Here is a 21,509-nt window from a genome sequence, read left to right on the forward strand (position 1 = left end):
CAGAGGTCCTAAGTTCAATTCCCAGCAACCACATGGTGGCTCACAACCATCTGTAGTGGGATCAGATGTCCTCTTCTGGTGTGTCTGAAGACAGCTACAGGGTACTTATATATAATAAATAAATAAATCTTTAAAAAAAGAGTTCAGCGGGAGACATGGCAGCCACACAGCAGCCTGTCCCACTGTAAGCGCCCGTTTACCTTGAGATGAAAACTTATGGAAAAATTGAAGAAGAATTACTCAGTGGTCCATTTGACTATGGCTTTCGGTGTATTTAACTCAGCCTGCATTCGTGGGGCTGAATGAACACCCTTGACCGAGACTGTGTGGGACATTTTACAGGACATGGAAAATGAAAAGGAATCAAATGGAGAATTTGGCCAGTGAGCTTCCAGCCTCTGCTGTAGTGCTGACAGAGCTGTCCGCCAAGTTGGCCGTCACATGTAGCCCCATGAAGGGAGTGGCAGGGATGTAACAGCTTTGGATGAACGAATATGGTACCTGAACAAGACGTGGTTACTCTTTGCTCTTGGTCAAAACTCCATATGCAGTCAGCCCCAAGCACAGGCTGCACCTAGAACCGATGGGTTACCAGGTCCCTCAACAAGTTCTGTGACATCCGAGATGCGCTTTTTAGAGTGTGTCCCGAAATGTACCCTTCTGGCCGAGCCAGGATGCTGAGAATTTCATGAAGACTCCGCCCTTGATTTGGCTGGAGAGCTTAGAAGAGGCCCTGCAGCCCTTCTCTCAGCCCAGAAATAAAGAGGAATGTGTTGTCATCATTAGGAATGTTCAAGAAGGCTCTGATGGTCTTCTCTAGTGTGCCACCAGGAATCCCAGCGTGGGTGTCTACTGCCTAATCTTCCAAGTGTTTATTAGATCCTGTGAGGGCTGCTCTGGGGCTATGGGTTTTCCACATGTACCAGAGACTTCCACGCTGAGCCTTATAATCGATCTATTGCAGATAAATCCTCTGGAAGGGCTTAAGCAGGGCAAGACTATAGAGGCTGGTACACTATAGCACTAAAAAAAAAAAAAAAATGCCTGGTGGTTGGTTGGATGCTTGCTCTAGGGGATAGAAAAGCTGAATGTGGGGCTGGAGGGTGATGGTGGTGGGGAGCTCCGTAGCTCGGTGGTGAAACACACGGTGGGTACAAGAGGCCCAACGAAAGAAAAGCAGAGCATTAAAGGACTGGATCCCTGGAGGCTGTCTCTAAAAATTAGAATCCTAAGCAGTAGGTAGACAGTGCAGTGTTCTGGGGTGCCTGTAAGCATTTGGGGGCAGCTCTGATCTCACACTGATGTCCTCAGGAGAGTAATTGAATGGGGCAGAAGGTTAGGTCCGCTTCCAGGGACAGCTGAGCAGCTGGGGGCAGGGGGCTGGAAGTCATAGCTCCTCCCAACAGCCCTGATGTTGGGAGGACTGAGGACCAACAAACTAACCCCACTCGCTGGCCCAGTAGAACCCAAATCTCCCTGTCTGACCACGTGGGTCTTTCACTCACCTATAAAGAAATCTGCTGGTGAATTCTTTCCGAGCTTGGTGTCCTGCTTTTTCCCTTGAGAGTGTCTCGTGCGTACCTTGGCGAGTCTATAAATATTCACCTGCTCCATAAATTCAAATATCATTGTAGCATGAGGTATTTAATATCATTCAGCTCTTAGAGAAGGCCCCAGTGAGCTTGCAGCTGTAGTTTCTTCTCGTCCTTAATGATTTCCTTAGGATGCATTCCTTGGGGTGGTACGCCTTTGGAAGACTTGATACATGCCTCCAAATTGCACAAGAAAAGGCTTACTAATTTATTCTCCCACCAACGGGGCATCAAGAAAAGTGCCCGAGGTAATTAAAGAGGAATTAAAAAAAAAAAAAAAAAAAAAGCTGTTGCAGCATGGCCGACTGAAAGTAGTTAACTCATTACTGAATTCGTAGCTTCTTTATCTCAGGTTCTGCAAACAAATGGGAGTGAAGCCGAGAGATTTTTTTCCAGATGGCTTGGTGCCTGGTCCAGACTTCTCTGCTGTCTCCTAGACCAGGTTGGATGATCCGGGACTTTTGTTCCCCACAGTCAATTAGCTAGCATTCTCCCAGTGGTGCCACAGAGATCACCAGGGGGCAGTGTAGAGCCCTCGTGCACACTGAGAACGCCTCCTGGTTTAGCCATAAGAAAAATCTGACTGACACAATTATTCTTTTGTTGAGTGTTTTATGACTTCTGCAGATCGGCGCTCATAATATTGATTTGCCTGCATTAGTAGTTCATCCCCCTACAATTGTTTTTACGTTCACTCTTGTGGGTTCTGGGAAATACCGTGGTCCGTCCCAGCTCTCCCACAGCTATGGCAGAAGCCCAGGACACCTGGGTTGTTCGTTCTGATTTCATTTCGGCCAGTGGCCTCTGGGACCGCAGTGGAATGGCTCGCCCCTTTTGTCTGAGTGTTCCTGACTGAGGAAAGCCAGGATGGTTCGTGCTGCTCTCTTCCGGCACTACTAGACATCAAGCGTTAAAAGTGTGCTCTTAGATGAGACAGGAATTTGGGCTTAACTAGTTACTCAGCTTTCTGTACTATAAGGGGAAGTAGATGCCATCTTAGAAGGCAAAGTGATAAAGTACTTGTAAACTCCTTGGGAGTTTGCAGATGTGTTTTTAAAAAGAAATCTGAATCTATCTATGCAGACACTTTGGACTTCCCTTGATTTTTTTTTTTTTTTAATTTTAATTTACGAGTATACTGTCTGCGTGAGTGCCACATACTTGGCAGGTGCCTTCAGAGGCCAGAAGAGGGTGTCGGATGTCCCTGGAATTACAGACAGCTGTGAAATGCTCCATATGGGCGCCTGGAGTGAACCTGGGTCCTGCAAGAGTAGCAGGTGTCGCTGTTGTTGTGGGGAGGAGGGTTGTTTTGTCTTTGTGTTGAGACAGGGTTTCTCTGTGTAGCCCTGACTGTCCTGGAGCTCACTCTGTAGACCAGGCTGGCCTTGAACTCAGAGATCCATTGGCCTCTGCCTCCTGAGTGCTGGGATTAAAGGCTTGTGCCGCCAACATCTCTACCAAATAGCAGACACTGTTAACTGCTAGGCCATCTCTCCCATTCCTGTCCTTTGCTTTTGCACACTTACTGCTTGTCTAGAATGATATTAATATTAGAATGTGGGTTTTTTTTTTAATGCTGTGGTCTATATAGCCGGGTCACGTAGTCCAACTCTAGCACCTCAGCCTCCACCTACAGAAAACTAGATGCACATTTGACCCTTCTATTTGTGTGTGTGTGGGGGGGGGGGTTAGGTGCTGTGTTGATACCAAAATCCATGGATGCCCAGATCCCTGATTTAAAATAGTTTATCACGGAACTGGCTCAGAGGGTAAAGTGCTTGGCACACAAGCCTAACAACCTGAGTACAGACCCCCAGAACCCACATAAAAAGTCAGACACAGTCGTCTAAGCATCTGTAATCACAGAACCTCTCCTCCAGATGGGAGGTAGAAAAAGGCCAGAAGCTTGCTGGCCAGTTAACCTGAAGAATGCAGCAGTTAACGAGAGAGATCCTGCCTCCATCCTCCATACATGCCATAGGCACATCCTTCCCTATACTTTAAATTATTTCTAGATTACTTTAAATACTTAACAGAGATGATACGTAGACAGTTAAGTTACAATAGGGAGAATGATGTGTGTTTAGTACAGATACAATCGTTGAAGGTCTGACTGTATTACTTTTTGCATTTAGTTAAATCCAAGGTCGGAAGTCTTGTGGTTGGTAAAACCCACAAATACTAAATCCAGGGATCTGGAGTCCAAGGCTGCATAGAGCTAACCGAATTCATTTATAATTTGCAATTGATATACAATCTATGTAAGGAAGTAAAGGTATTTGAAAACAGATTATGATGCCGTTGGCTGCCGATTGCTGGGGTTTGGACCAGAGGCTTACACGTGCTTGACAAATACTCTACCACTGACCTATATCCCATACAACCCAAGCTATCAGGAAACTCCTCAGTTTCCTGGTTTTACCCAAATTCTGGGGCTAAAGTTATGCACTGCAATTTTTGGCTCAATGAATGGTGTTCATTGTTTGGAGGGTTTTTTGTTTGTTTGTTTTGTTTTTTGTTTGTTTGTTTTTTTGTTTCTGAGACGGGGGCTAGTCTTGATGTTACTATATAGACCCAAAGAGCCTCAAATTCATAGACAGCCCCTGTTGCCTCTGCATGAATGCTGGAATTAAGACCCTTAGTAAATGTTTAAAGGAGTCTTAACTCCGCTGGTAAGTTGCCTGTTGATCGTGAAGCCACCAATTCTCCCAATGTCACTGGCAAACCCAGGAGTAGCCACTGATTGCTTCTGGCTGCATTTCATCTCACCTAGGCTGACGGAAACCTTTCCAGGAAGGGGTACTTATGCCTCTCGTTCAGGTATTCCTGAAATGCCCTCCTGGTCATCAGGCACTTGTCACAGACAATGCGCTGTGTCAAGTGCTGTGGTGACCAGAGCACACACGAGTTTCCTGTCCCCAAGAAGCTCGGAGAGGGAGGGAGGAGAAATGCAAATGTAGGAGGGACTGAGGCAGGAGCACTAGACAACTCGTCCGGAGGTCAAGATGAGAAATGGAAAAGATGCTTCAGCAGCCAAAGGACAGGACTTCCTGGCTAGCGCAACGATAAAAAGTCTGCTGCTTTGACCTCGCATGCACAAGAGGACAGTCTGGGCTTTTATAGAGAAGCAACCACATGCATGGGCCTTACATGCTGAGCTTCTTTCAGGGGTTAAGGTTAGCCTTATTTAAAATGTGCTGCAGCTCCTGGTCCCAAATGTCCCTTATCTGTATGAGCTCGTCCACCCACCACCTATACTATTTACTTGATGTTTTCCTTTAAGACAAAGATGGGGGGGCTGGGTTGGGTGTACTGGTGGTACAGACCCGGTCTCGGGTGGTAAAGGTAGGATTTGAAGTTCAAGGCCAACCTGGGCTAATCGTGAGTTCCAGGTTAAACTCTGTGAGTATGGAAACCTTATCTCTGAAACAAGTGTGTGCGTTGAGTGTGTGTGTGTGTGTGTGTGTGTGTGTGTGTGTGTGTGTGATTGTTTTAATGTTTTGTTTCGTTAGCTAATTAAAGTACTGGACGTGGACTCCAGATCCTTGGTCGTGCTGGGCACTTTGATGCCTATTAGAATAAACTGCAGATACTCACTGAGATGGCAGGGTTGTGATATGATACACACAGAGTGTCTGACCTACAATATGGCCATGGTCGAAGTTCATTTCTTAGCCACCCCCATTTCACGTGTCTTCAGACTGAGTGCAGAATGACGTTGTTGTTCCCCAGTAGTGTGGAAACCATTCACGAAACACGTCTCAGTGACCCTGTGTAGAAGTCACAGACTTGCCCCACCCATGGAATCAAGGACCCTTGCTGGGACCGCTCACCTGTGGAGGGACACTCTTGGACACAGGGGCTGCTGACTGTGGATAGACTTTGCAGTCAGGGACGGGAGAGACAGCTCTGAGGAGCCCTGGGAGCGCTGCTTGCTGGGAGCCAGCCCTCTGCTGCCTGGCTGTTCTTTTGTGTTGTGTGTTTTCCTGGCCCCAGATAATCACTTCCTGTTCCCTATTGATTTTACACAGACCCTGCTTCCTCTCTCCTCAATACCTGGGACATTTTCCAGCTCCTCTTCCCACAAGGGAAAATCCACAAACTTCAGAATTCCCAGACCTGCTTTTGGTCACTGGGCTCTGCAAGTTAGGACTGTTTTCTGCTGCTTGGTGGCCTTTTCTGTGAACCCTTGATGCCTTCCAAGAATGTTCCTGATCGAGCCAGCCAGGAGAAAAGGGTTTGTGAAGCCTGGATCCTGCCCTGGCTTCCTTCCAGATAGAATATCTGTTATCTACCATCAGTCCTGAGTCAGAGAAAATATGTATGACAGCACCTCACAGTGATTTCTCACCCACTGTCAGAACCCACCTGGTATACTATGTTGAACACTCTGGGCCTGCACCAGGCAGAACTGGGGAGTATTTGGTAATCTATTAGCAATGTCTGGCATGGACATAGAAAGAGGCATATCACACCTGTGCCCCGGTCCAAGATTGAAGGATTGGGTTGACACTTCTAGAAAGCCAAAACAAGACCCTGTACCCACTTCCTATATCACACTTAGCATCACATGTGACTTCTGTTGAGTTTCCTGGATCAAATTCAAGTCATAGGGCTTTCTTTCGTATCTTGTCTCTCCTGAACTATCACCAGGACCAGTTGTTTAGTTGCGTAGTTTGGAAGGGTATTTCTAATGGTAAGTGAAAGATAGTCTTGCAAATGGGGGGGTGGGGGGTGACCTTTCCAACTGATCCTTGGGAGTGACATTTAGTCTATCTAAGGCAAAGAGAGCTACTGATGCACTTCACAACACTTCTACCTGCTCATTTCAAACCCAGTGGCTTAAACTGGGAGTGTGGCTTAGTGGGTAGAGCGCCGGCCTACACAGGTTCAATCCCCAACATCCCATAAACCAACCAGGCCTGATAGAGCATGTCTGTAATCCCTGGGAGGCAGAGGCAAGAGCACCAGGAATTTAAGGTCAGTCTGAAATGTGTGAGATCCTGCCGAGAGGGAGAAGGGAGGAGGGAGAGAGGAAGAGAGAGAGGGAGGGGGAAGGAGAGGGAGGAGATGGCCTATGAGTTAGGAGAATGCATTGTATGTGCAGAATTCAGTTCCCAGAACCCACACTGTCCTGTAACGCCACCATCAGAGGCCCAGTGTCCTCTTTGGTCCTCTTCAGGGACCACATTCATGGGCGCATACTTACACACAGACTTGTGTGAATGCACATAATTAAAAATAGACCTTTAAGTGAAAAATAAAAAGCAAAAACAAGCAGGTTGTCACCCCAAGGTTCTCCAGGTGCAGGCAGAAGGCACACTTGCAAGAAGTGTCTAGAATCCAGAGAAATCGGTTGCCCACGGGAAGCAGCAAGAGATGCTAAAGTAGAATTTGGCCTTTTCTGGCTGAGTAAACTGAAGACACTTGTGTGGGGGTAAAATGTTATTAATATGAGGTTACTTTTAGGAGCTTTGTTTTCTGTCACTACTGTAATACGTGGACCTTACAGGTGGAGGCACACCCTTTAATCCCAGCACCTGGGAGGTAAAGGCAAGTAGATCTCCATGAGTTCGAAGCCAGCCTGGTCTACAGAGCGAGTTTCAGAATACCCAGGGCTACACACACACACACACACACACACACACAATCTTGTCTCAGAAACAAAAACCTAAGAGAGATACTCATTGAGACACGAGTTCAATGCAAACTTAATAACCAGCACAGACAGAACCTGGAGATGTAAATGAATGGTCTTCTGTGTTGCTGAGAGCAGTGCTGAGTTCTCTAAAAGAGTTTTATATGTTTATACACTGAACTGCTCATTCCCCTAGAGGCTAGAAACATGTCCTGTGACCCCTGCATTCACACAAGGGCTGGGCGAGGAGTGCTCATGGAAGCCAGGCGGGAAGGAGCTAGAAAGTGCCGACTTGTCGCAAACTGTGAACCTGAAGGGGGAGTATGGTGCTCTGACATCTTAAACACCAGAATTCTGTCAGCTTCAACCTGGCAGCTGGGTAAGAGCAGATATGGACCCAGTTCTCTCCTGTGTGACAAGAAAAACAAGGCGAAGGGCAGGAGCCAGAAAATGGGCTCTGCACCCAGAGGGCTGTCGGAAAGATGTACAAGGCTGCACATTCAGGTCTCCATTATGACCTCGGGCCCACATCAACCAAGCACCGAATGTACAGCTTCCCAGCATCTATGAATAGAGCCAATAATTCTAGCAAGTCAGGACAGGCCAAAGACCCCTCTCCACGCCTGCCTGGCATCAGTGGTGTGTGGCCAGCCAGTTGGTACCAGGCCAACTCTGAGTATCTCTTCCCACCTCTTCCAGTGACTCACCATAGTATCTCAAACCCAACTGTGGTGGGAATATTCACCCCACAGATACCACAAATGACTTTGGTGCATAGAAAGCAGCAGTAAGGGCACCACCGAATGGGCCGTCTCCCCCACAAAACGCTTGAGCTGTTAGAGGCTTCCAAGATCGGCTCACTCGAGCCCTGGACTTGCTCGTAAGTAAAAATAGCTAAAACTGATGAGTCAGTGTGAAGTCCTTTCTCCATTCAGACGGGAACTTGCTGTGTTACACAGGCTTGAATTTCTAAGCTCAACTGACCTGCTTCAGCTACTCAGTAGCTGAGGGAAAACAGTGACACCACTTTCTATGTAAGTGACATCACTTTCTATTTTTTAAATGTTTATTTACTGGTGAGGGGCACGTGGAGGTCAAAGGACAACTTGTGGGAGTCATTTCCATCCCTCTACCAGGCAGATTCCTGAGACTTAAAGTCATCGGACTCGGAGGCAGATAGTTTTAACTGCTGGGCCGTCTCACAAATCCGCTTTCTAGTTTTCCTTAAGTGTCCAGCAGTCACTTGGTCCTCTCCATGTGATCGCCACACCGTCGAGGTGGTCAATCTCCGTTGGCGAGGACGGGTCCCGAGAAGTAAGGATCCCCCAGATACACAGCTTGTAAGTGGTGTTCAGCTGAGACTCCTGATTTACTGGGCACCTTGATATGGCCTTTGTTTTTAGAGGGACAGCAACATCTGCTTTGTTTTTGTGTTTGTTTTTCCTCCTCTAGCAGGCCATCCGGGCCAGGTCTTGTCTGTAGATTGATAGAGCTAAACACCTCTGCTTATCCACTAGAGAGCTGGCTTTCTAAATCAAACCTTAGCTCTGGTTCTGGTAGGAGGAACAACCGGATTCTCTGGAACAGACAGCTGGAAGTCGCTTGGGACAAGGGGGAGTGTGCACCAGAGCTTCAAAAATATTTGTTGACTAAACCTTGGGATGAATGAAGGGGGAGGGGAAGAACTTGGTTTTTCAAGATGGGGTTTCTGTATAGCTCTAGCTGGCCTGTTGCTTTTACAGACCAGGCTGGCTTCCAAACTCAGAGATCCACCTGCCTCTGCCTCCCAAGTGCTGGGGGTAAAGGTGTGAGCTACCACCATCCAGCGTATTGTTGTTGGTGGTGGTGGTTTTAAAGCATTAAAAGCCTGATTCTTTTTTTAAGACGTATGTTTTATTCATGCACGAATACCTATGTCTTTCTCTCTCCCTCCCCACCTCATTCATGTGTGTGTGTGTCTGTCTGGGTGTCTGTCCGTCCACCCATCCCAGTGTCCAGGAGGAAGGGTCAGATGCCCTGGAACTGGAGTTATAGGTGATTGTGAGCTGCCTGAAGTGTGTGGTGATGTCTGAACACAGGCCCTTTGGAAGAGCAGAAAGCTGTCTGCTGAAGCATCTCTCCAGCGTATGATTTTTTAAAAAAGAAAAACTTTTCCACAGAAAATTATCTATTGTATTAACTCCAGAAGTAGCTTATTATAGATCCCTACAGACTTCAAATTGAATTTATTTCGGATTATTCGCCTATCCAGCATCCTCAGGAAGGAACATGGCCTTCATTGACACTGGGGTGGGACAAAGAGGTTGTGTTTGGGACTTAGTGCTGTCCAGTGCATCCATGCAAATGCTTAATACTCACTTTATAAAGAAAGTAAGAGTCAAAGCAAAATGTTTTCTTTTCTTTCATTACTCTCTTCAATGATTTCAGAAATTTAAGTATTTTCCCCCATCTGGGGAGGTATTTTTGTCTTTCTGCTACTGAGACTGGTTGTTCAAAGTTGGCGTGATTTCCTCTATTTTTAAGATTTATTTATTTATTAGGTATATAGCAGTCTGCCTGCATGTGTTCCTTCAGGCCAGAAGAGGGCACCAGATCTCATTACAGATGGTTGTGAGCCACCATGTAGTTGCTGGGAAGCGCAGCCAATGCTCTTAACCTCTAAGCCATCTCTCCAGCCAGTAGTTTCTTCTTTAAAATGTGTATTTATTCTGTTGTATGTATATGTGTGTGCTTGAGTGTATGCATGTGTACTGGGTTTGTACCTGAGTCCTCAGACATCAGAGAGCCGGTAGGAACTGTAGTTACAGGTGGCTGTTCGCCACCATGTGGGTGCTAGGAACTGAAGACAGGTCCTCTGCACAAGCAACAAGTGCTTTTAACCACTCCAGCTCCCACAGTTGGTGCATTTTAAAACATAGAACGATCTATACATGTTACTGTGGGAGATAAGGAACCGTGTTCCCTCACCCCATGGGGTGGGAAAGAAGAACTGGAACTCCTGGTGATCTTACTGATTCAGCCTCCAGGTGCTGGGTTTACAGATGTGAGCCACCATCCCTAACTAGACACGGGGTCTTAAACAGATTCCTAGGAATCAGCAGGGTTAGGCAAAGCATATACTCTGTGCTGTTCCTCCAAATCCTAGCAGTACCAAAGGAGTCTTCAATAAAGACCAGTTGCTCAAGCTGAACAATTTGGACAATGGTGGTGCACACTTTTAATGCCAGCATTTGGGAAACACAGTGAGACACTGCCTCAAAAGAGGAGAAGAAAACGAAACAGGCTCCCTTCCACATAGACCGTATCTCCGAAGGGTACTGTGATAGACTGACTGAACCACCCCATTGTGGAAGTGCACATTGTAGCACACTGGTCAGGTGATGGCTGTCATGGCTTGGATGTGGAATGCCCCCCCCTACAGACCGTATGTTTGAACACTTGGGCTCCAGCTGGCGGTGCTGTTTGGAGAGGAGGAGAAAGTGTCTACCTGGTAGACACTCATATCGCTGAAGGTGGCCTTGAAGGGTAAACCCAGCTTTTGTCCCAGTCAGTACTCCGATGTCTTCCTCTGGGATACCTTAGGAGCTGTGTCATCTGTTGCCCAGAACTCTGCCGTGCCTTCCCCACCCATGCTGAACTGAAACACCCCTGTAACTGTAAGCCCAAATAAACCCCCTTCCGTGTTCCATGTCTCACAGGCATGGCTCCCGGGGAGCCCAGAGGACAAAGTATACAAACGGTAACCATTCCGCCGTGGAAAGACTTTGAGTCTGGGCTCTGTGCAAAGTTAGTTTCTCACAAGTAAAAGATGCAAAGATGGGGGCCAGCAGAAGAAACTAAGATCCTACAGTCTAGGGAGAAGTTAAAGCTAGCTGGTATTGGGAGAGAGCAAAGGAGGAAACCTGAGGATTGGTTGGTACGGGTTGTTGGTTTTTATCCCTGAAACACTGAATACACCCGGGTTGGGACCTTAGGGAAGGATGGCTGACTGGTGTTTTGTAGGTGGTACAGGTATGGTGGTTTAATGAGGCACAGTTTGCTCATCCACAGTGGAGAAATTATTCATCATTCCACACTGTCTATTTGGAGGCAAGAAGTCACCTTTGTGCAACCGGTTCCTGTGGGCTCCGGGGATCAAACTCAGCTCCTCAGGTTTGCAGATTCCTTTCTGTGCTGAGCCATCTCACCAGCCTCCAGGTTCCTTTGCTCCCTGCTTGTTGCTAATGTGGGAAGAGGGGCTGAGGGGGATGGTTCTCCGAGGAACATACCATGCAAACACGAGGACCTGACTCTGCACCCACATAAAAAGCTGAGCCATGAGGCTAGTGTTTGTAATCACTGGGGAAGGTTTGAGGTCAGCACCCTTGCCCAGTAACCCAGCTCTGGTCTCAGTGAGAGCCCCCATCTCAAAAATCAAGGTAGGCCACTCCTGAAGAGAAGCACCCAAGGTTGACCTCTGACCTTCACTTGCACACGCTTACACACAGAGACCGGGACGGGGCAGAGCTGGATGTGGAAGGGCATACCTGTGACAATGCCAGCACTCGGGATTGGGCAAGGTGGGCTATTGTGAGTTGGAGACAAACCTGGGTTACAAATACAGACTGAGAAAGCAATGTCTCACTGTATTTGAAGCCATCTTTTGATGAGGGGGGGCATGGAGGGATACTTGTTACCTTGGTTTTGTCTCTTGGTGACAGTGGTTGTAGCATCTTTTAGTAAGGCTTAAGAATCCTTGGACTTTACTCAAAAGAACCCTATCTTTTTTTTTTAAAGATTATTTTATTATATATGAGTACACTGTTGTCTTCAGACACACCAGAAGAGGGCATCAGATCCCATTACAGATGGTTGTGAGCCACCATGTGGTTGCTGAGATTTGAACTCAGGACCTTTGGAAGAGCAGTCAGTGCTTTTAACCACTGAGCCATCTTTCCAGCCCAGAAGAGCCCTATCTTGATGTCAAGGGAGACACCGTTCACCAGTGGGGACCAGAGAGGCAGGGCTGCCTTCCTAACCTGAAAAGGTGCAAAGAACTCTGTCTTCTGCTGGTGCCCATGGAAGAAGTGGGAAGGGGGCCTTCCAGGGGCTTGATTTTGGGAGATGAATGGTTTTCCGAGCTCCACACTTGTATGCTCTTTTGGGAACCTTGTTGTGGGTGCATTCAGTGACAAGAAACCTTGATCTTTCTCTGGTGCTCAGGTCCTGCTGAAAGGGTTTTCCTCAACAAGCATTCAGACAGAGTCTGTGGGCATGCCAGGGACTCCTTGTGCACATGGAGTAGGAGTGGGACAGCGTGGGTCTCTCTGGCGCAGGGGCCCTCACTACCTTCCGGGAGCTTGAGGGTTAATCTCCAGAGCTCATTGGCAGCTCTGCCTCTGTCCAGGGCATGCTGGGATTTCCTCCCAGCTGTTTTACATCACGAAGATTTGTGTGTTGGGGAAATTCCAAGGCACAGCTGCAATTAATCTGCTGCTGGGTCTCCGGAGCCAGTGAGGATTGTGTAGGACAGGTCTCCGCCCCGCTGCAGGAAAGCGGGTTCTAACCCCCAGGGAGCATCCTTCAGAGGGACCCTTCCCCAGGCCGGAGGAGAGTGGAAACAGCCCACCTGGCCGAGCACTTAGCCCTGGGGGGACTCTGGGAAGGGCTGAGAAGCAAAGAGAAACAGCAGAACATTCAGGAAGAGAGGTACAGTCCCCCTTTAATAAAGCCAAAGTAGCATCCAACGCAACACTTGTTAGAAATGTCACCCCAAAGAAAACACCTTTTGTCCGCTTCCCGTAGGAAAGGTGCCGCTCTGATCAGTATACCACAGTAAAGTACAAGAAATGACAAAACCGGGTAGCCCAGTCTGGTTCACCCAGGGAATGCAAAAGCGCTGGTGGGAAAGAAAATCAATCACTCTGCATGCATCTCATGAATGAATCTAACAAGAGAAGCCACACATGACCGTGTGTGTGTGTGTGTGTGTGTGTGTGTGTGTGTGTGTGTGCTGATTCGACGACTGTTCCAGTGAGAACAGTTAGGACTAGAGCCACCCTTCCTTAACAAGGAGAACACATATATGCTAGGGCTGGGGGAGTGGCTCATAAGTAAGAGTGTTTAGTGCACATTCCTGAAGATCTGAGTTCAAATCACCAGCGCCCACATTATCAACAGCAAGGAAGCAAACCTGGAGGCTGGTGAGATGGCTCAGCACGCAGAGGAAGTTGTAAACCGGAGGAGCTGTGTTTGATCCCCAGAGCCCACAGAAAGGTAGAAGAAGGGAACCGACTCCAGAAAGGTGACCTCTTGCCTTCATAGGTGATCAACCTGCCACTTAACACACACACACACACACACACATAAAAAATGATGATAAACAGATACATTTTTAGAAGTTTACGTCGGGTATGGCCACACGTCCCTCTGTGACCTCAGTGCTGTGGTGGTTTAGCTCCAGTGCAGTAAACCTGACTCAAGAGACCAAGTCAGAGAATAACAGAGCAGGGCACCTGGTATCCTCCTCTGACCTCTACAAATGGGTGTGCACACACATACATGTATGCACCACACCTATTCTCGGATGCACAAATTTTTTATCTATTTAGAGGGGTGGTGACTGTCGGTCACATCACACATGTGTGATGGTCAGAGGACAACTTTCAGAAGTCTGTTCTCTCCACGTAGGTCCCATGAATCAAACTCAACTTGTCAGTCATGGTTACAAGGACCGTTACCTACTGACCAACATGGTGGCCCCGAACAAAAAGATACATCGTAAACCGTAGCCTCACCGTTCTTAACTATAAATGAACCAGAATGGCAGAAAGCTAAGTCCCCAGCCAGTCTCCAAGGTTCTGTGAAAACTGGAACTGTCTGTCAGCGCCATAGTATGTGTCACAAGAGATGGTGGCATTTTGATGCGGTATATGTAAGTTTGACGGCAGGGTAATATTCTATCTCTGAATGCTGAGGGGGGTCCTTTGGTCAGAGACAGCTCCAACAGTTGCACTGAAACTTGGGAGGCAAAAGGAGGAGCTTTGCCTTTTCAACGGTCATCCCAGGAGACAGGAGCTGGACCAGGCTGTGAGCAGCAGTATCTATACCGATGCCCAGCTGTGAGCCTTGGGCAGCTTGTTGAATGGGCTTGACGAAACCTGTTTTAATTTGTCCGCACACCTTTACTGTGCACAGTCTTAGCTCAGCTTAATCCCCCACAGACGTGCTCCACCCATGAGCACTGACCTCCAGGATAATTGTGCGGCTGGCCTCTCATGGGAGCCACTGCCAGAAAGAGCTCTCTCGGCCCTGGAGAGATGTCACAGCGTTAAAGAGTGGGTACTGTTCTTGCAGAGGATCCGAGTTTAGTTTCAACACCCGTAGTCCGAGGCTCACACAACCATGTGTAACTGTAGCCCGAAGAGGCCCAACTCACTGACCTCTGTGGGTCCCCACACACATGTGCGCAACGCACTGAGACAGGATTAACACTGAAAATAAATAAATGGAACTTTCTGAAAAGCAGTTTCTTTCCACTGGCGTGATCGAGGCACTCAGAGCTCTGCAGATGCCTGCATGTTCCTGGTGCTGCTGACGCCTCCCACTGCCCTGATTCTGGTCCTGCAAAGCACTTCAGAATTCCCCACTGCTTGCGCCGTAATAAGTGATTCAGTGAGCCTTAAAATTCTGTCATCCACTCCGTGACTCTCTTTTGGGTCTCAGAAAGGAAGCTGGAGACATGGCTCGGTGGTTACAACACTTGCCCCAGAAGTGTGAGGACCAGAGTCTGGGTCCCTGGCGTCCATGCCCAGCTGTGAGCCCAGTGTCTAGGAGGCAAGGGTGGGATCCAGCCAGCCCTGGGTTCAGTTGTGGGACCCTTAATAGAGAAGGTGAAGCGCAAGCGAAGACACCCAGTAGTAGTAAGAGAATAAGGGAGAAAGTAATAGGCACACATCCATACACGTGTGCACTGATACACATGGGTAGGCCTACAACACACACGTACACCACACACAAGGGGAAACATCGTTAAAAGTTGAAAAAAAGAACATGGTACTACCTTCCAAAATGATTCCTCGGGACTCCGGGAGTGGAGAGAGCTGGATGGGTCCTGAGTCACAGGACCACTAACCACATCCACAAGCTCACAGACATATCAGAAAGAAACTAGACTTCAGTGGCAGGGGTTAAAGACTGCTGCCATCCAAGCTTCCTGTTCTCAGATAAAATTAGTTGTTGGAGCTGAGCATGCTGGCACATGCCTATGACCCCTGTGTGGGACACCGAGGCAGAGAGGAAGGTGTGTGTTTGTGCAGTGCCTGTTAAGGGCAGGGGTGAGCATCAGATCCCCTAGAACTGGAGTTACAAGCAGTTCTAAGCTGCCATGTTATTGTTGCTGGGCACCAAACTTGGGTCTCTTGCAAGAGCAGCCAGCACATGTTCTCAATGGCTCAGACATCTTCTTCATCCCTGACTTTGAAACAGTTCTGATTGCCAAGAGAGGCTGGAAGCTACTGGCATTTGATGGCTAGAGGCCCTCAAGATGTTGTTTAAGCAAAAGGCCATTCAAACCAAAATTCGGATAGTTTTGGCCTACTCTGATACCATCTAAAAATATCTCTGGGTGTTTTCTTTGGTTGGTTTGGTTTGTTTTGGACACAAAGGGAAACCAGATATGGTAGAGCCGATGGGTTTAGAGACTCTTCTGCTGTTGGATGATATAATCTGAGGCATTTCCCTTTAACATCAGATGTTTTTCACGGTAAGTTAGCGTTTTTTCTGTTTTCTGTTTTATTTTTGTTGTTGTTGTCGTCTCAAGACAGGGTTTCTTTGACTATCCTGGAACACGCTCTGTAGACCAGGCTGGCCTTGACCTCAGAGATCCACCTGTCTCTGCCTCCCGGTTGCTGGGATTCAAGACGTGTGCTAACATCAACCCGCTTTGTTTTGCTTTTGTACTTGGCTTCACTTTTTTTTCCCCCTTAAACAAGGTCCATGTATTGCACAGTAGGTGGATTAAAGGGGTAGGCCACCACCACCAGACATGGTTGTTAATTTTAGAGGATGTATGTTACCCAGTTGCAAGGATTGGCTGCTTCAAGTCACCCCCGTAAGAGAACCTTGACTTCCATCTTTCCAGTCAACCTCCTGGGGCAGGGCAAGTAGGGAAAGAATGGAATGGTTCATCAGAACAAAGGAAGTGTTGGAGGCTGATAGTGTGGCGAGCGTCTTGATGGGCTGTTGTCTCTCACCTTCCACTTGTTGAGGCAGGATCTTTCTTGCCTCTGCTGCTGCTCTGCGTAACACAGGCTAGCTGGCCCTAGAAGCTCCTAGCAACCCTGTTCCCAATCTCCCAGTGGGACCCTTGCAGTTATAGATGCACACTCTCACATCCCCAATTTTTATATGGGCTTCAGGACTTCTCAATACCTTTACCTCCTGAGCCATCTCCTTACCTTTTTTTTTTTTCAAACAAGATTATGTGTAGCTGAATTTGGTCCCATCCATTATTCTCTGCAGACTCTGAACATCTGTTCCTTTTGCCTCTACTTCCCCTAAGGTGGGACTATAGGCGTGCATCCCTATCTTCAGTTTATGGGTCAAACCTAGGGGCCTCGTGCATGCTGGGAAAGCACTCTGCCAGCCCCTTGGGAGTACCTTCCTAGAAACCCCGCCCCTGGCCTGCCTATGATGCTCTCCAGGCAGCTGTAACCCTCCCCCAGCGCCACCGTGAAATCCAGTCTCTGAAAGTCGCTCTGAGCCTTCTCACTCCTCCAACCCCTCAAAGAACTGTATGTAGTTCTCAAAGTAGTCTCGAGACTTGCGCACACACTGCCTCCCTCGCTGGTCGGCTGCCCAGAAGCGCCCTGTCAGTCACTGTTGACTCTCCGACAACACGCCTGATTCTGCTCCTGGCAAAGACTAATGGTTTGCTTATGAACATAAGAGCTGCCATTCATCAAATACCTCCCGTGTGTAAGACCGCGTTCAGTGCCTGACGTGGTCCAGTTCCTGCTAACAACCTGTAAAGTGAGTCATAATAGCTTGCCCCACAGGTGACAGAACAGGCTCCAAATTGTTAAGTCACCCCCGTGGGCTGAGTGAGATCTGTACCCGTGGCCGCGCTCAAAGCCCAGGATCCTTCACTTCCCTTAGGCTCCCTCCTGTCAGGCTGTACCATACCCATGTTGAGGAAATGTTTTTTCTCTAAAGAGCATGCATGCATGAATCTGCGTGCACATGGGTATGAAAAAGGTTCCTTTTTTTCCCCTCCAGTGATGCATGGCAGAAGGTGGGGTGCTGGGTGAGCTTTCCAAGGTTGAGAGGCACCCATGAAAGGTCAACATCTATCTGTGTAAATCCCGGCTGGGTGTGGGAGTACACACCTATAGTCAGAGCACTCCAGGTTTAGAGGCAACAAGATCGCTGAAAATCCAAAGCCCGTCTGGCCTAAGTAGTAAGTTACAGGCCAACCAAGACTGTATAACAAGACCCTGTCTCAAACAAAGAAACAAAAATGATAATTACCCATGACCCTGGGTTGTGGGGCAGGTGGGAGTTTTGTTATTACTGGGTTGTTTGTGTGTTTGTTTGTTTATAGACAGACCTCATATATTCTAGACTGGCCTCGAACTTGTTATGTTGCTGATCCTCCTACTTCTACATCTCAAGAGCTGGGGTTTCAAGCAGGCCACCACACCACCCATATATACTTTGGAGTTGAGGGGTAGATGTAAGGCTTCGTGCATGTTGGCTGAGTACTCTACCCCCTGGACCAATGCCTTAACCTCTCCCATGTTTTACCCATTTGTTTCCCCTCCCACAAGTGCATTTCTTGGGGGATGCTATCTGTAATGCTACAGGATATGGAAATGGACCAGACAGATGAGATTTGGGAAACTGTTCTCTGATCCGCCTTGCTACAGAGGCAACGTAAAGGAGAGTTGAGCCTGATTCTTGGAAGATGATGGCCACATAGGAGTGTATCCATTCCCTCCCCACTAACAACTTCACCTGAGCTGTTTAATGTCTTGGCCCTGGCCTGGCCGAGGTGATGGATGGTGGGAGCGGAGTAACGATAAATGTATGCTGGGCCATATTAGAGCCATGTGGCAATGGAGGTGACTGGCCCTCCCCAGGATCTGTGGGCTTACAGCTGTAGGCCTCCCTTATCGCTGGTGACCTCCCTGAAGCCCTTTCTATTCTCATCCTGATGCTGGAGAAAGTTCACCTCACCTGCCTCATGTTTTCTGCCCCCCATGCAGTACCTGCAGATGAAATGGCCCCTTCTCGATGTCCCCACCAGTGCTACCGTCAAGGACACAAGATCGCCATCCCCCGCACACTTGGTGAGTCTGCCTTAGCTTCCTGGGCCCCATATGTGACTCCTTTCCCCCTTCCAGAAGCTTCCTGAGTCTGTCTCCTTGGTGTCTTCCTTTCTTGTAGTTGTGCTAAAATATCTGACTTAACGGAGGAAGGGTTCATTTTGGCTCACAGTTCGGTGGGGCCGGCTGTCTGGTGGGGGAAGTCAGGGTTACAGGTGTGTGAGGCTGGTAAAGCGACAGCCACTGTCAGGAAGCCCCGAGTGACGGATGCTGGTGCTTAGCTCACTTTCTCCTTTTTGTTCAGTGTGGGGATCCTGCCCGTTGGATGGTGCCTCCCACATTCAGGGTGAGTCTCCCCCCCTCCTCGGTTAAATCTTTCTGGAAACATTCTTGTAGACACACCTGGAGGGTGTTTCCATGGTGATTGTAAATTCAGTCAAATTGACGATGAAGATTAATCCTCACTGCCGGCGTAGGCACAGTTAGGGGTTAACAAAGGTTATGTCTTAGACACCCCCTTCACCTTTCAATCCACCTCAGCACAAAAAGCACACACCACCTGGGATACTTGATTGAAGGCACATGGCCCTGACCATTAACCCCAGTTCTTCCTGGACACCTGCTTCAAATCCTTCTCCACTTCCTATGAACAAGAGGACCTTTCTGTCCGGTCAGGGCTCATTCAGAGCACCTCCTCTTCTCCCCGTAGCTGCAAGACTGCAGTTAAAGAGGCTCTCTTTACCAGCTGTTTCAGGGAAGCATCCATTTTAATGTGGACAATGGCCGCTCACACAGCTGTGACAACACTAGGCTGTGGAGGAAAAGGGGAGACAGGAGCAGTGGGGTCCCAGCAGGTCTCAATGACACAACACCGAAGCACAAAGCGTATCAAAGATGACGCTGGACTCTCACCTAAACATTCCGTCTTTGAGGAAGTAAAGTAAGGCTCAGTGGATGTTTGCAGGCTACGCCAGGCTATGCCAGGCTATGCCAGGCTATCTGATGACTATCTTGCTAGCTGGTCTCAGAGTCACAGAGGATCCCCACCTGTCTCAACCTGCCCACTTTGCAGAGAGGAGATGAGGGCTTCCTTTCGGCCTTAGGGTTTCCATGGAGATTTTTGAAACGTTGTTAGAGGCAAATTTAAAGACCTATGAGAAGTCGAATACATTCTCTAGAACTCTCGTGCCGCCGCCAAACACATTCCTCTCCTGCCTCTCTTTGCTTTACAGCCAATTCCAGCCATGTTATTTTCTCACACGGGACATTTTAAGATATACTGATAATCCTTGTTCATTCAAGGGCAACTGTGAGGGAGAAGATATACACAGAGCATAGATAGTGACGCGACGAACTCGTAGGGTTACCAGCAACCCCAGGACCGACTCCCAGGGAGAGAGCCCTAGTCTTATTAGTCTACAACATGGTATCATGTATGGCTCTCAGGTGAGGGTCACAGCCATCAGCCAGGAGGTAGACAGGAATAACCATGTGGGGCAGAACCGACCATCCAGGGTAGGCTGTCCCAAGACATGCAAGGTAGTACTGGTAGGGTCTGTATCTTGTCACCACATGTTGAACAGTTGTGTCATGGTAGTTGTTCTAATCCCCGAGGTCCTATCTGGGATGGTAAGCGTGAGGTACAGGTGCCCTCTAGTGGCTTGAACCAGACATAGGGAAGGATGGTTAGTCCTGATTCAGCTATCTCTTGACTGTCTACCATCTCGGCTGACCCCCCCCATCCTGTGCCCCCCCCCCCAAGCCTCCCGCAGCAAACCCCAGGATGCAAGGGCTCGCTGCTCTCTCCTGACCAGAGGCTGTCTTCTCAAGGGTTCCTTTGAGAGGACACAGTGTCAAATCTGACAGATATTTCTCAGTGTCCTCCCTGTGAGCATCACCTTACACACCCACTAACACCCCCAACCCAGCCTCCCCCCCCCCCCGGCTCTAACGGCCACCCATGGTCGCTCATCCCTCACCTCGCTTTCTAGGCACCCTCTAGGGTGACAGCTGACGGTGTTGAGCGCTCCTACCTCTTTTGCTCCAGGACACCACTGGCTCTCACCCTTTTTTCTTCAAGCAGACTAGCTGCTCACGGTTACCAGAGAAGTATCTGAGATTCCTAAACTCTCGGAGCCTCTTACAGGTGCAGCTGCTGATCACTGCAGATGAGGGGGCTAAGTATCAGATCCCAGCACAGCGGGAGGACAGAGGCAGAGACGCGTGGGCTGATGAAACACGCCGTTTCATAGATAGCAAAGCGGAATTTAGTGAATTCCGTGTCACCACACTCTCTATTCTAACGCTGCAAAGCGTAAAGAGACCAGAGAGGTGACTCTGCAGATAAAGGGGTTTGCTTCCATGCCCAATGACTTGAGTTTAATCCCTAGGACCTACTTGGTAGGAGAGAACTGACCACTTCAAGTTATCCTCCAACCTCCACAACTAGACTACACCCCCCCCCCCCACACACACACAGTGTGTGTATTTTTAAACCTGAATGGGTAGGGCATAAACAGGCAGATCTCTGTAAATTTTAGACCAGCCTGGTCTACATAGCAAGTTCCAACCAAGCCAGGGCTACATAGGTAGAACTGTATTTTTAAAAAATTAAATTAAATAGAAAAAAAAATAAACCCCCCATGTTTAAAAAAATTTTTTTAAATAACAGCCAAGGGGAGATCCTTAATATGAAAGTAGAGCCCACCAACTTACCCAAACTCCCACGATCAGAGAGGGAAAGAGCTGCCCAGAGAATATATGTGTATGTGCTGGTCATGGATCCTGTGCAACGCTGCAGGTTCCAATCCTGGCTTTGCTTCCTTCTCTCCGCTTCAGGCAAATTACGTCATCTCTCTGCCTCAGTTTCCTCATCTATTAAATGGGGATTAGAGGAGCACTGACATCATAGAGTTGTCCAGCGTGCTGTAATGAGTTCAGCATTGTGCCCAACACAAAGTAACTCTTCACTCC

At 48.3% G+C, this 21,509-nt stretch overlaps 1 protein-coding gene across 2 annotated transcripts in view; it reads left to right on the forward strand.

The window, feature by feature from the left end:
• The window catches only part of TCF7L1 (transcription factor 7 like 1), a 157,398-nt gene that overhangs the window by 118,476 nt on the left and 17,413 nt on the right, over positions 1–21,509 (forward strand). Inside the window, exons 4-5 of one of the 2 annotated variants that reach the window (XM_080932076.1) lie at positions 18,477–18,560; positions 18,841–18,882. In XM_080932076.1, coding sequence (XP_080788202.1) covers positions 18,477–18,560; positions 18,841–18,882 — 126 coding nt within the window. The remainder of the gene's footprint in view (positions 1–18,476; positions 18,561–18,840; positions 18,883–21,509) is intronic. The other variant, XM_080932077.1, reaches the window with a different exon arrangement.

This window comes from Micromys minutus, assembly GCF_963924665.1.
Source record: "Micromys minutus genome assembly, chromosome: 18".
NCBI lineage: Eukaryota > Metazoa > Chordata > Mammalia > Rodentia > Muridae > Micromys > Micromys minutus.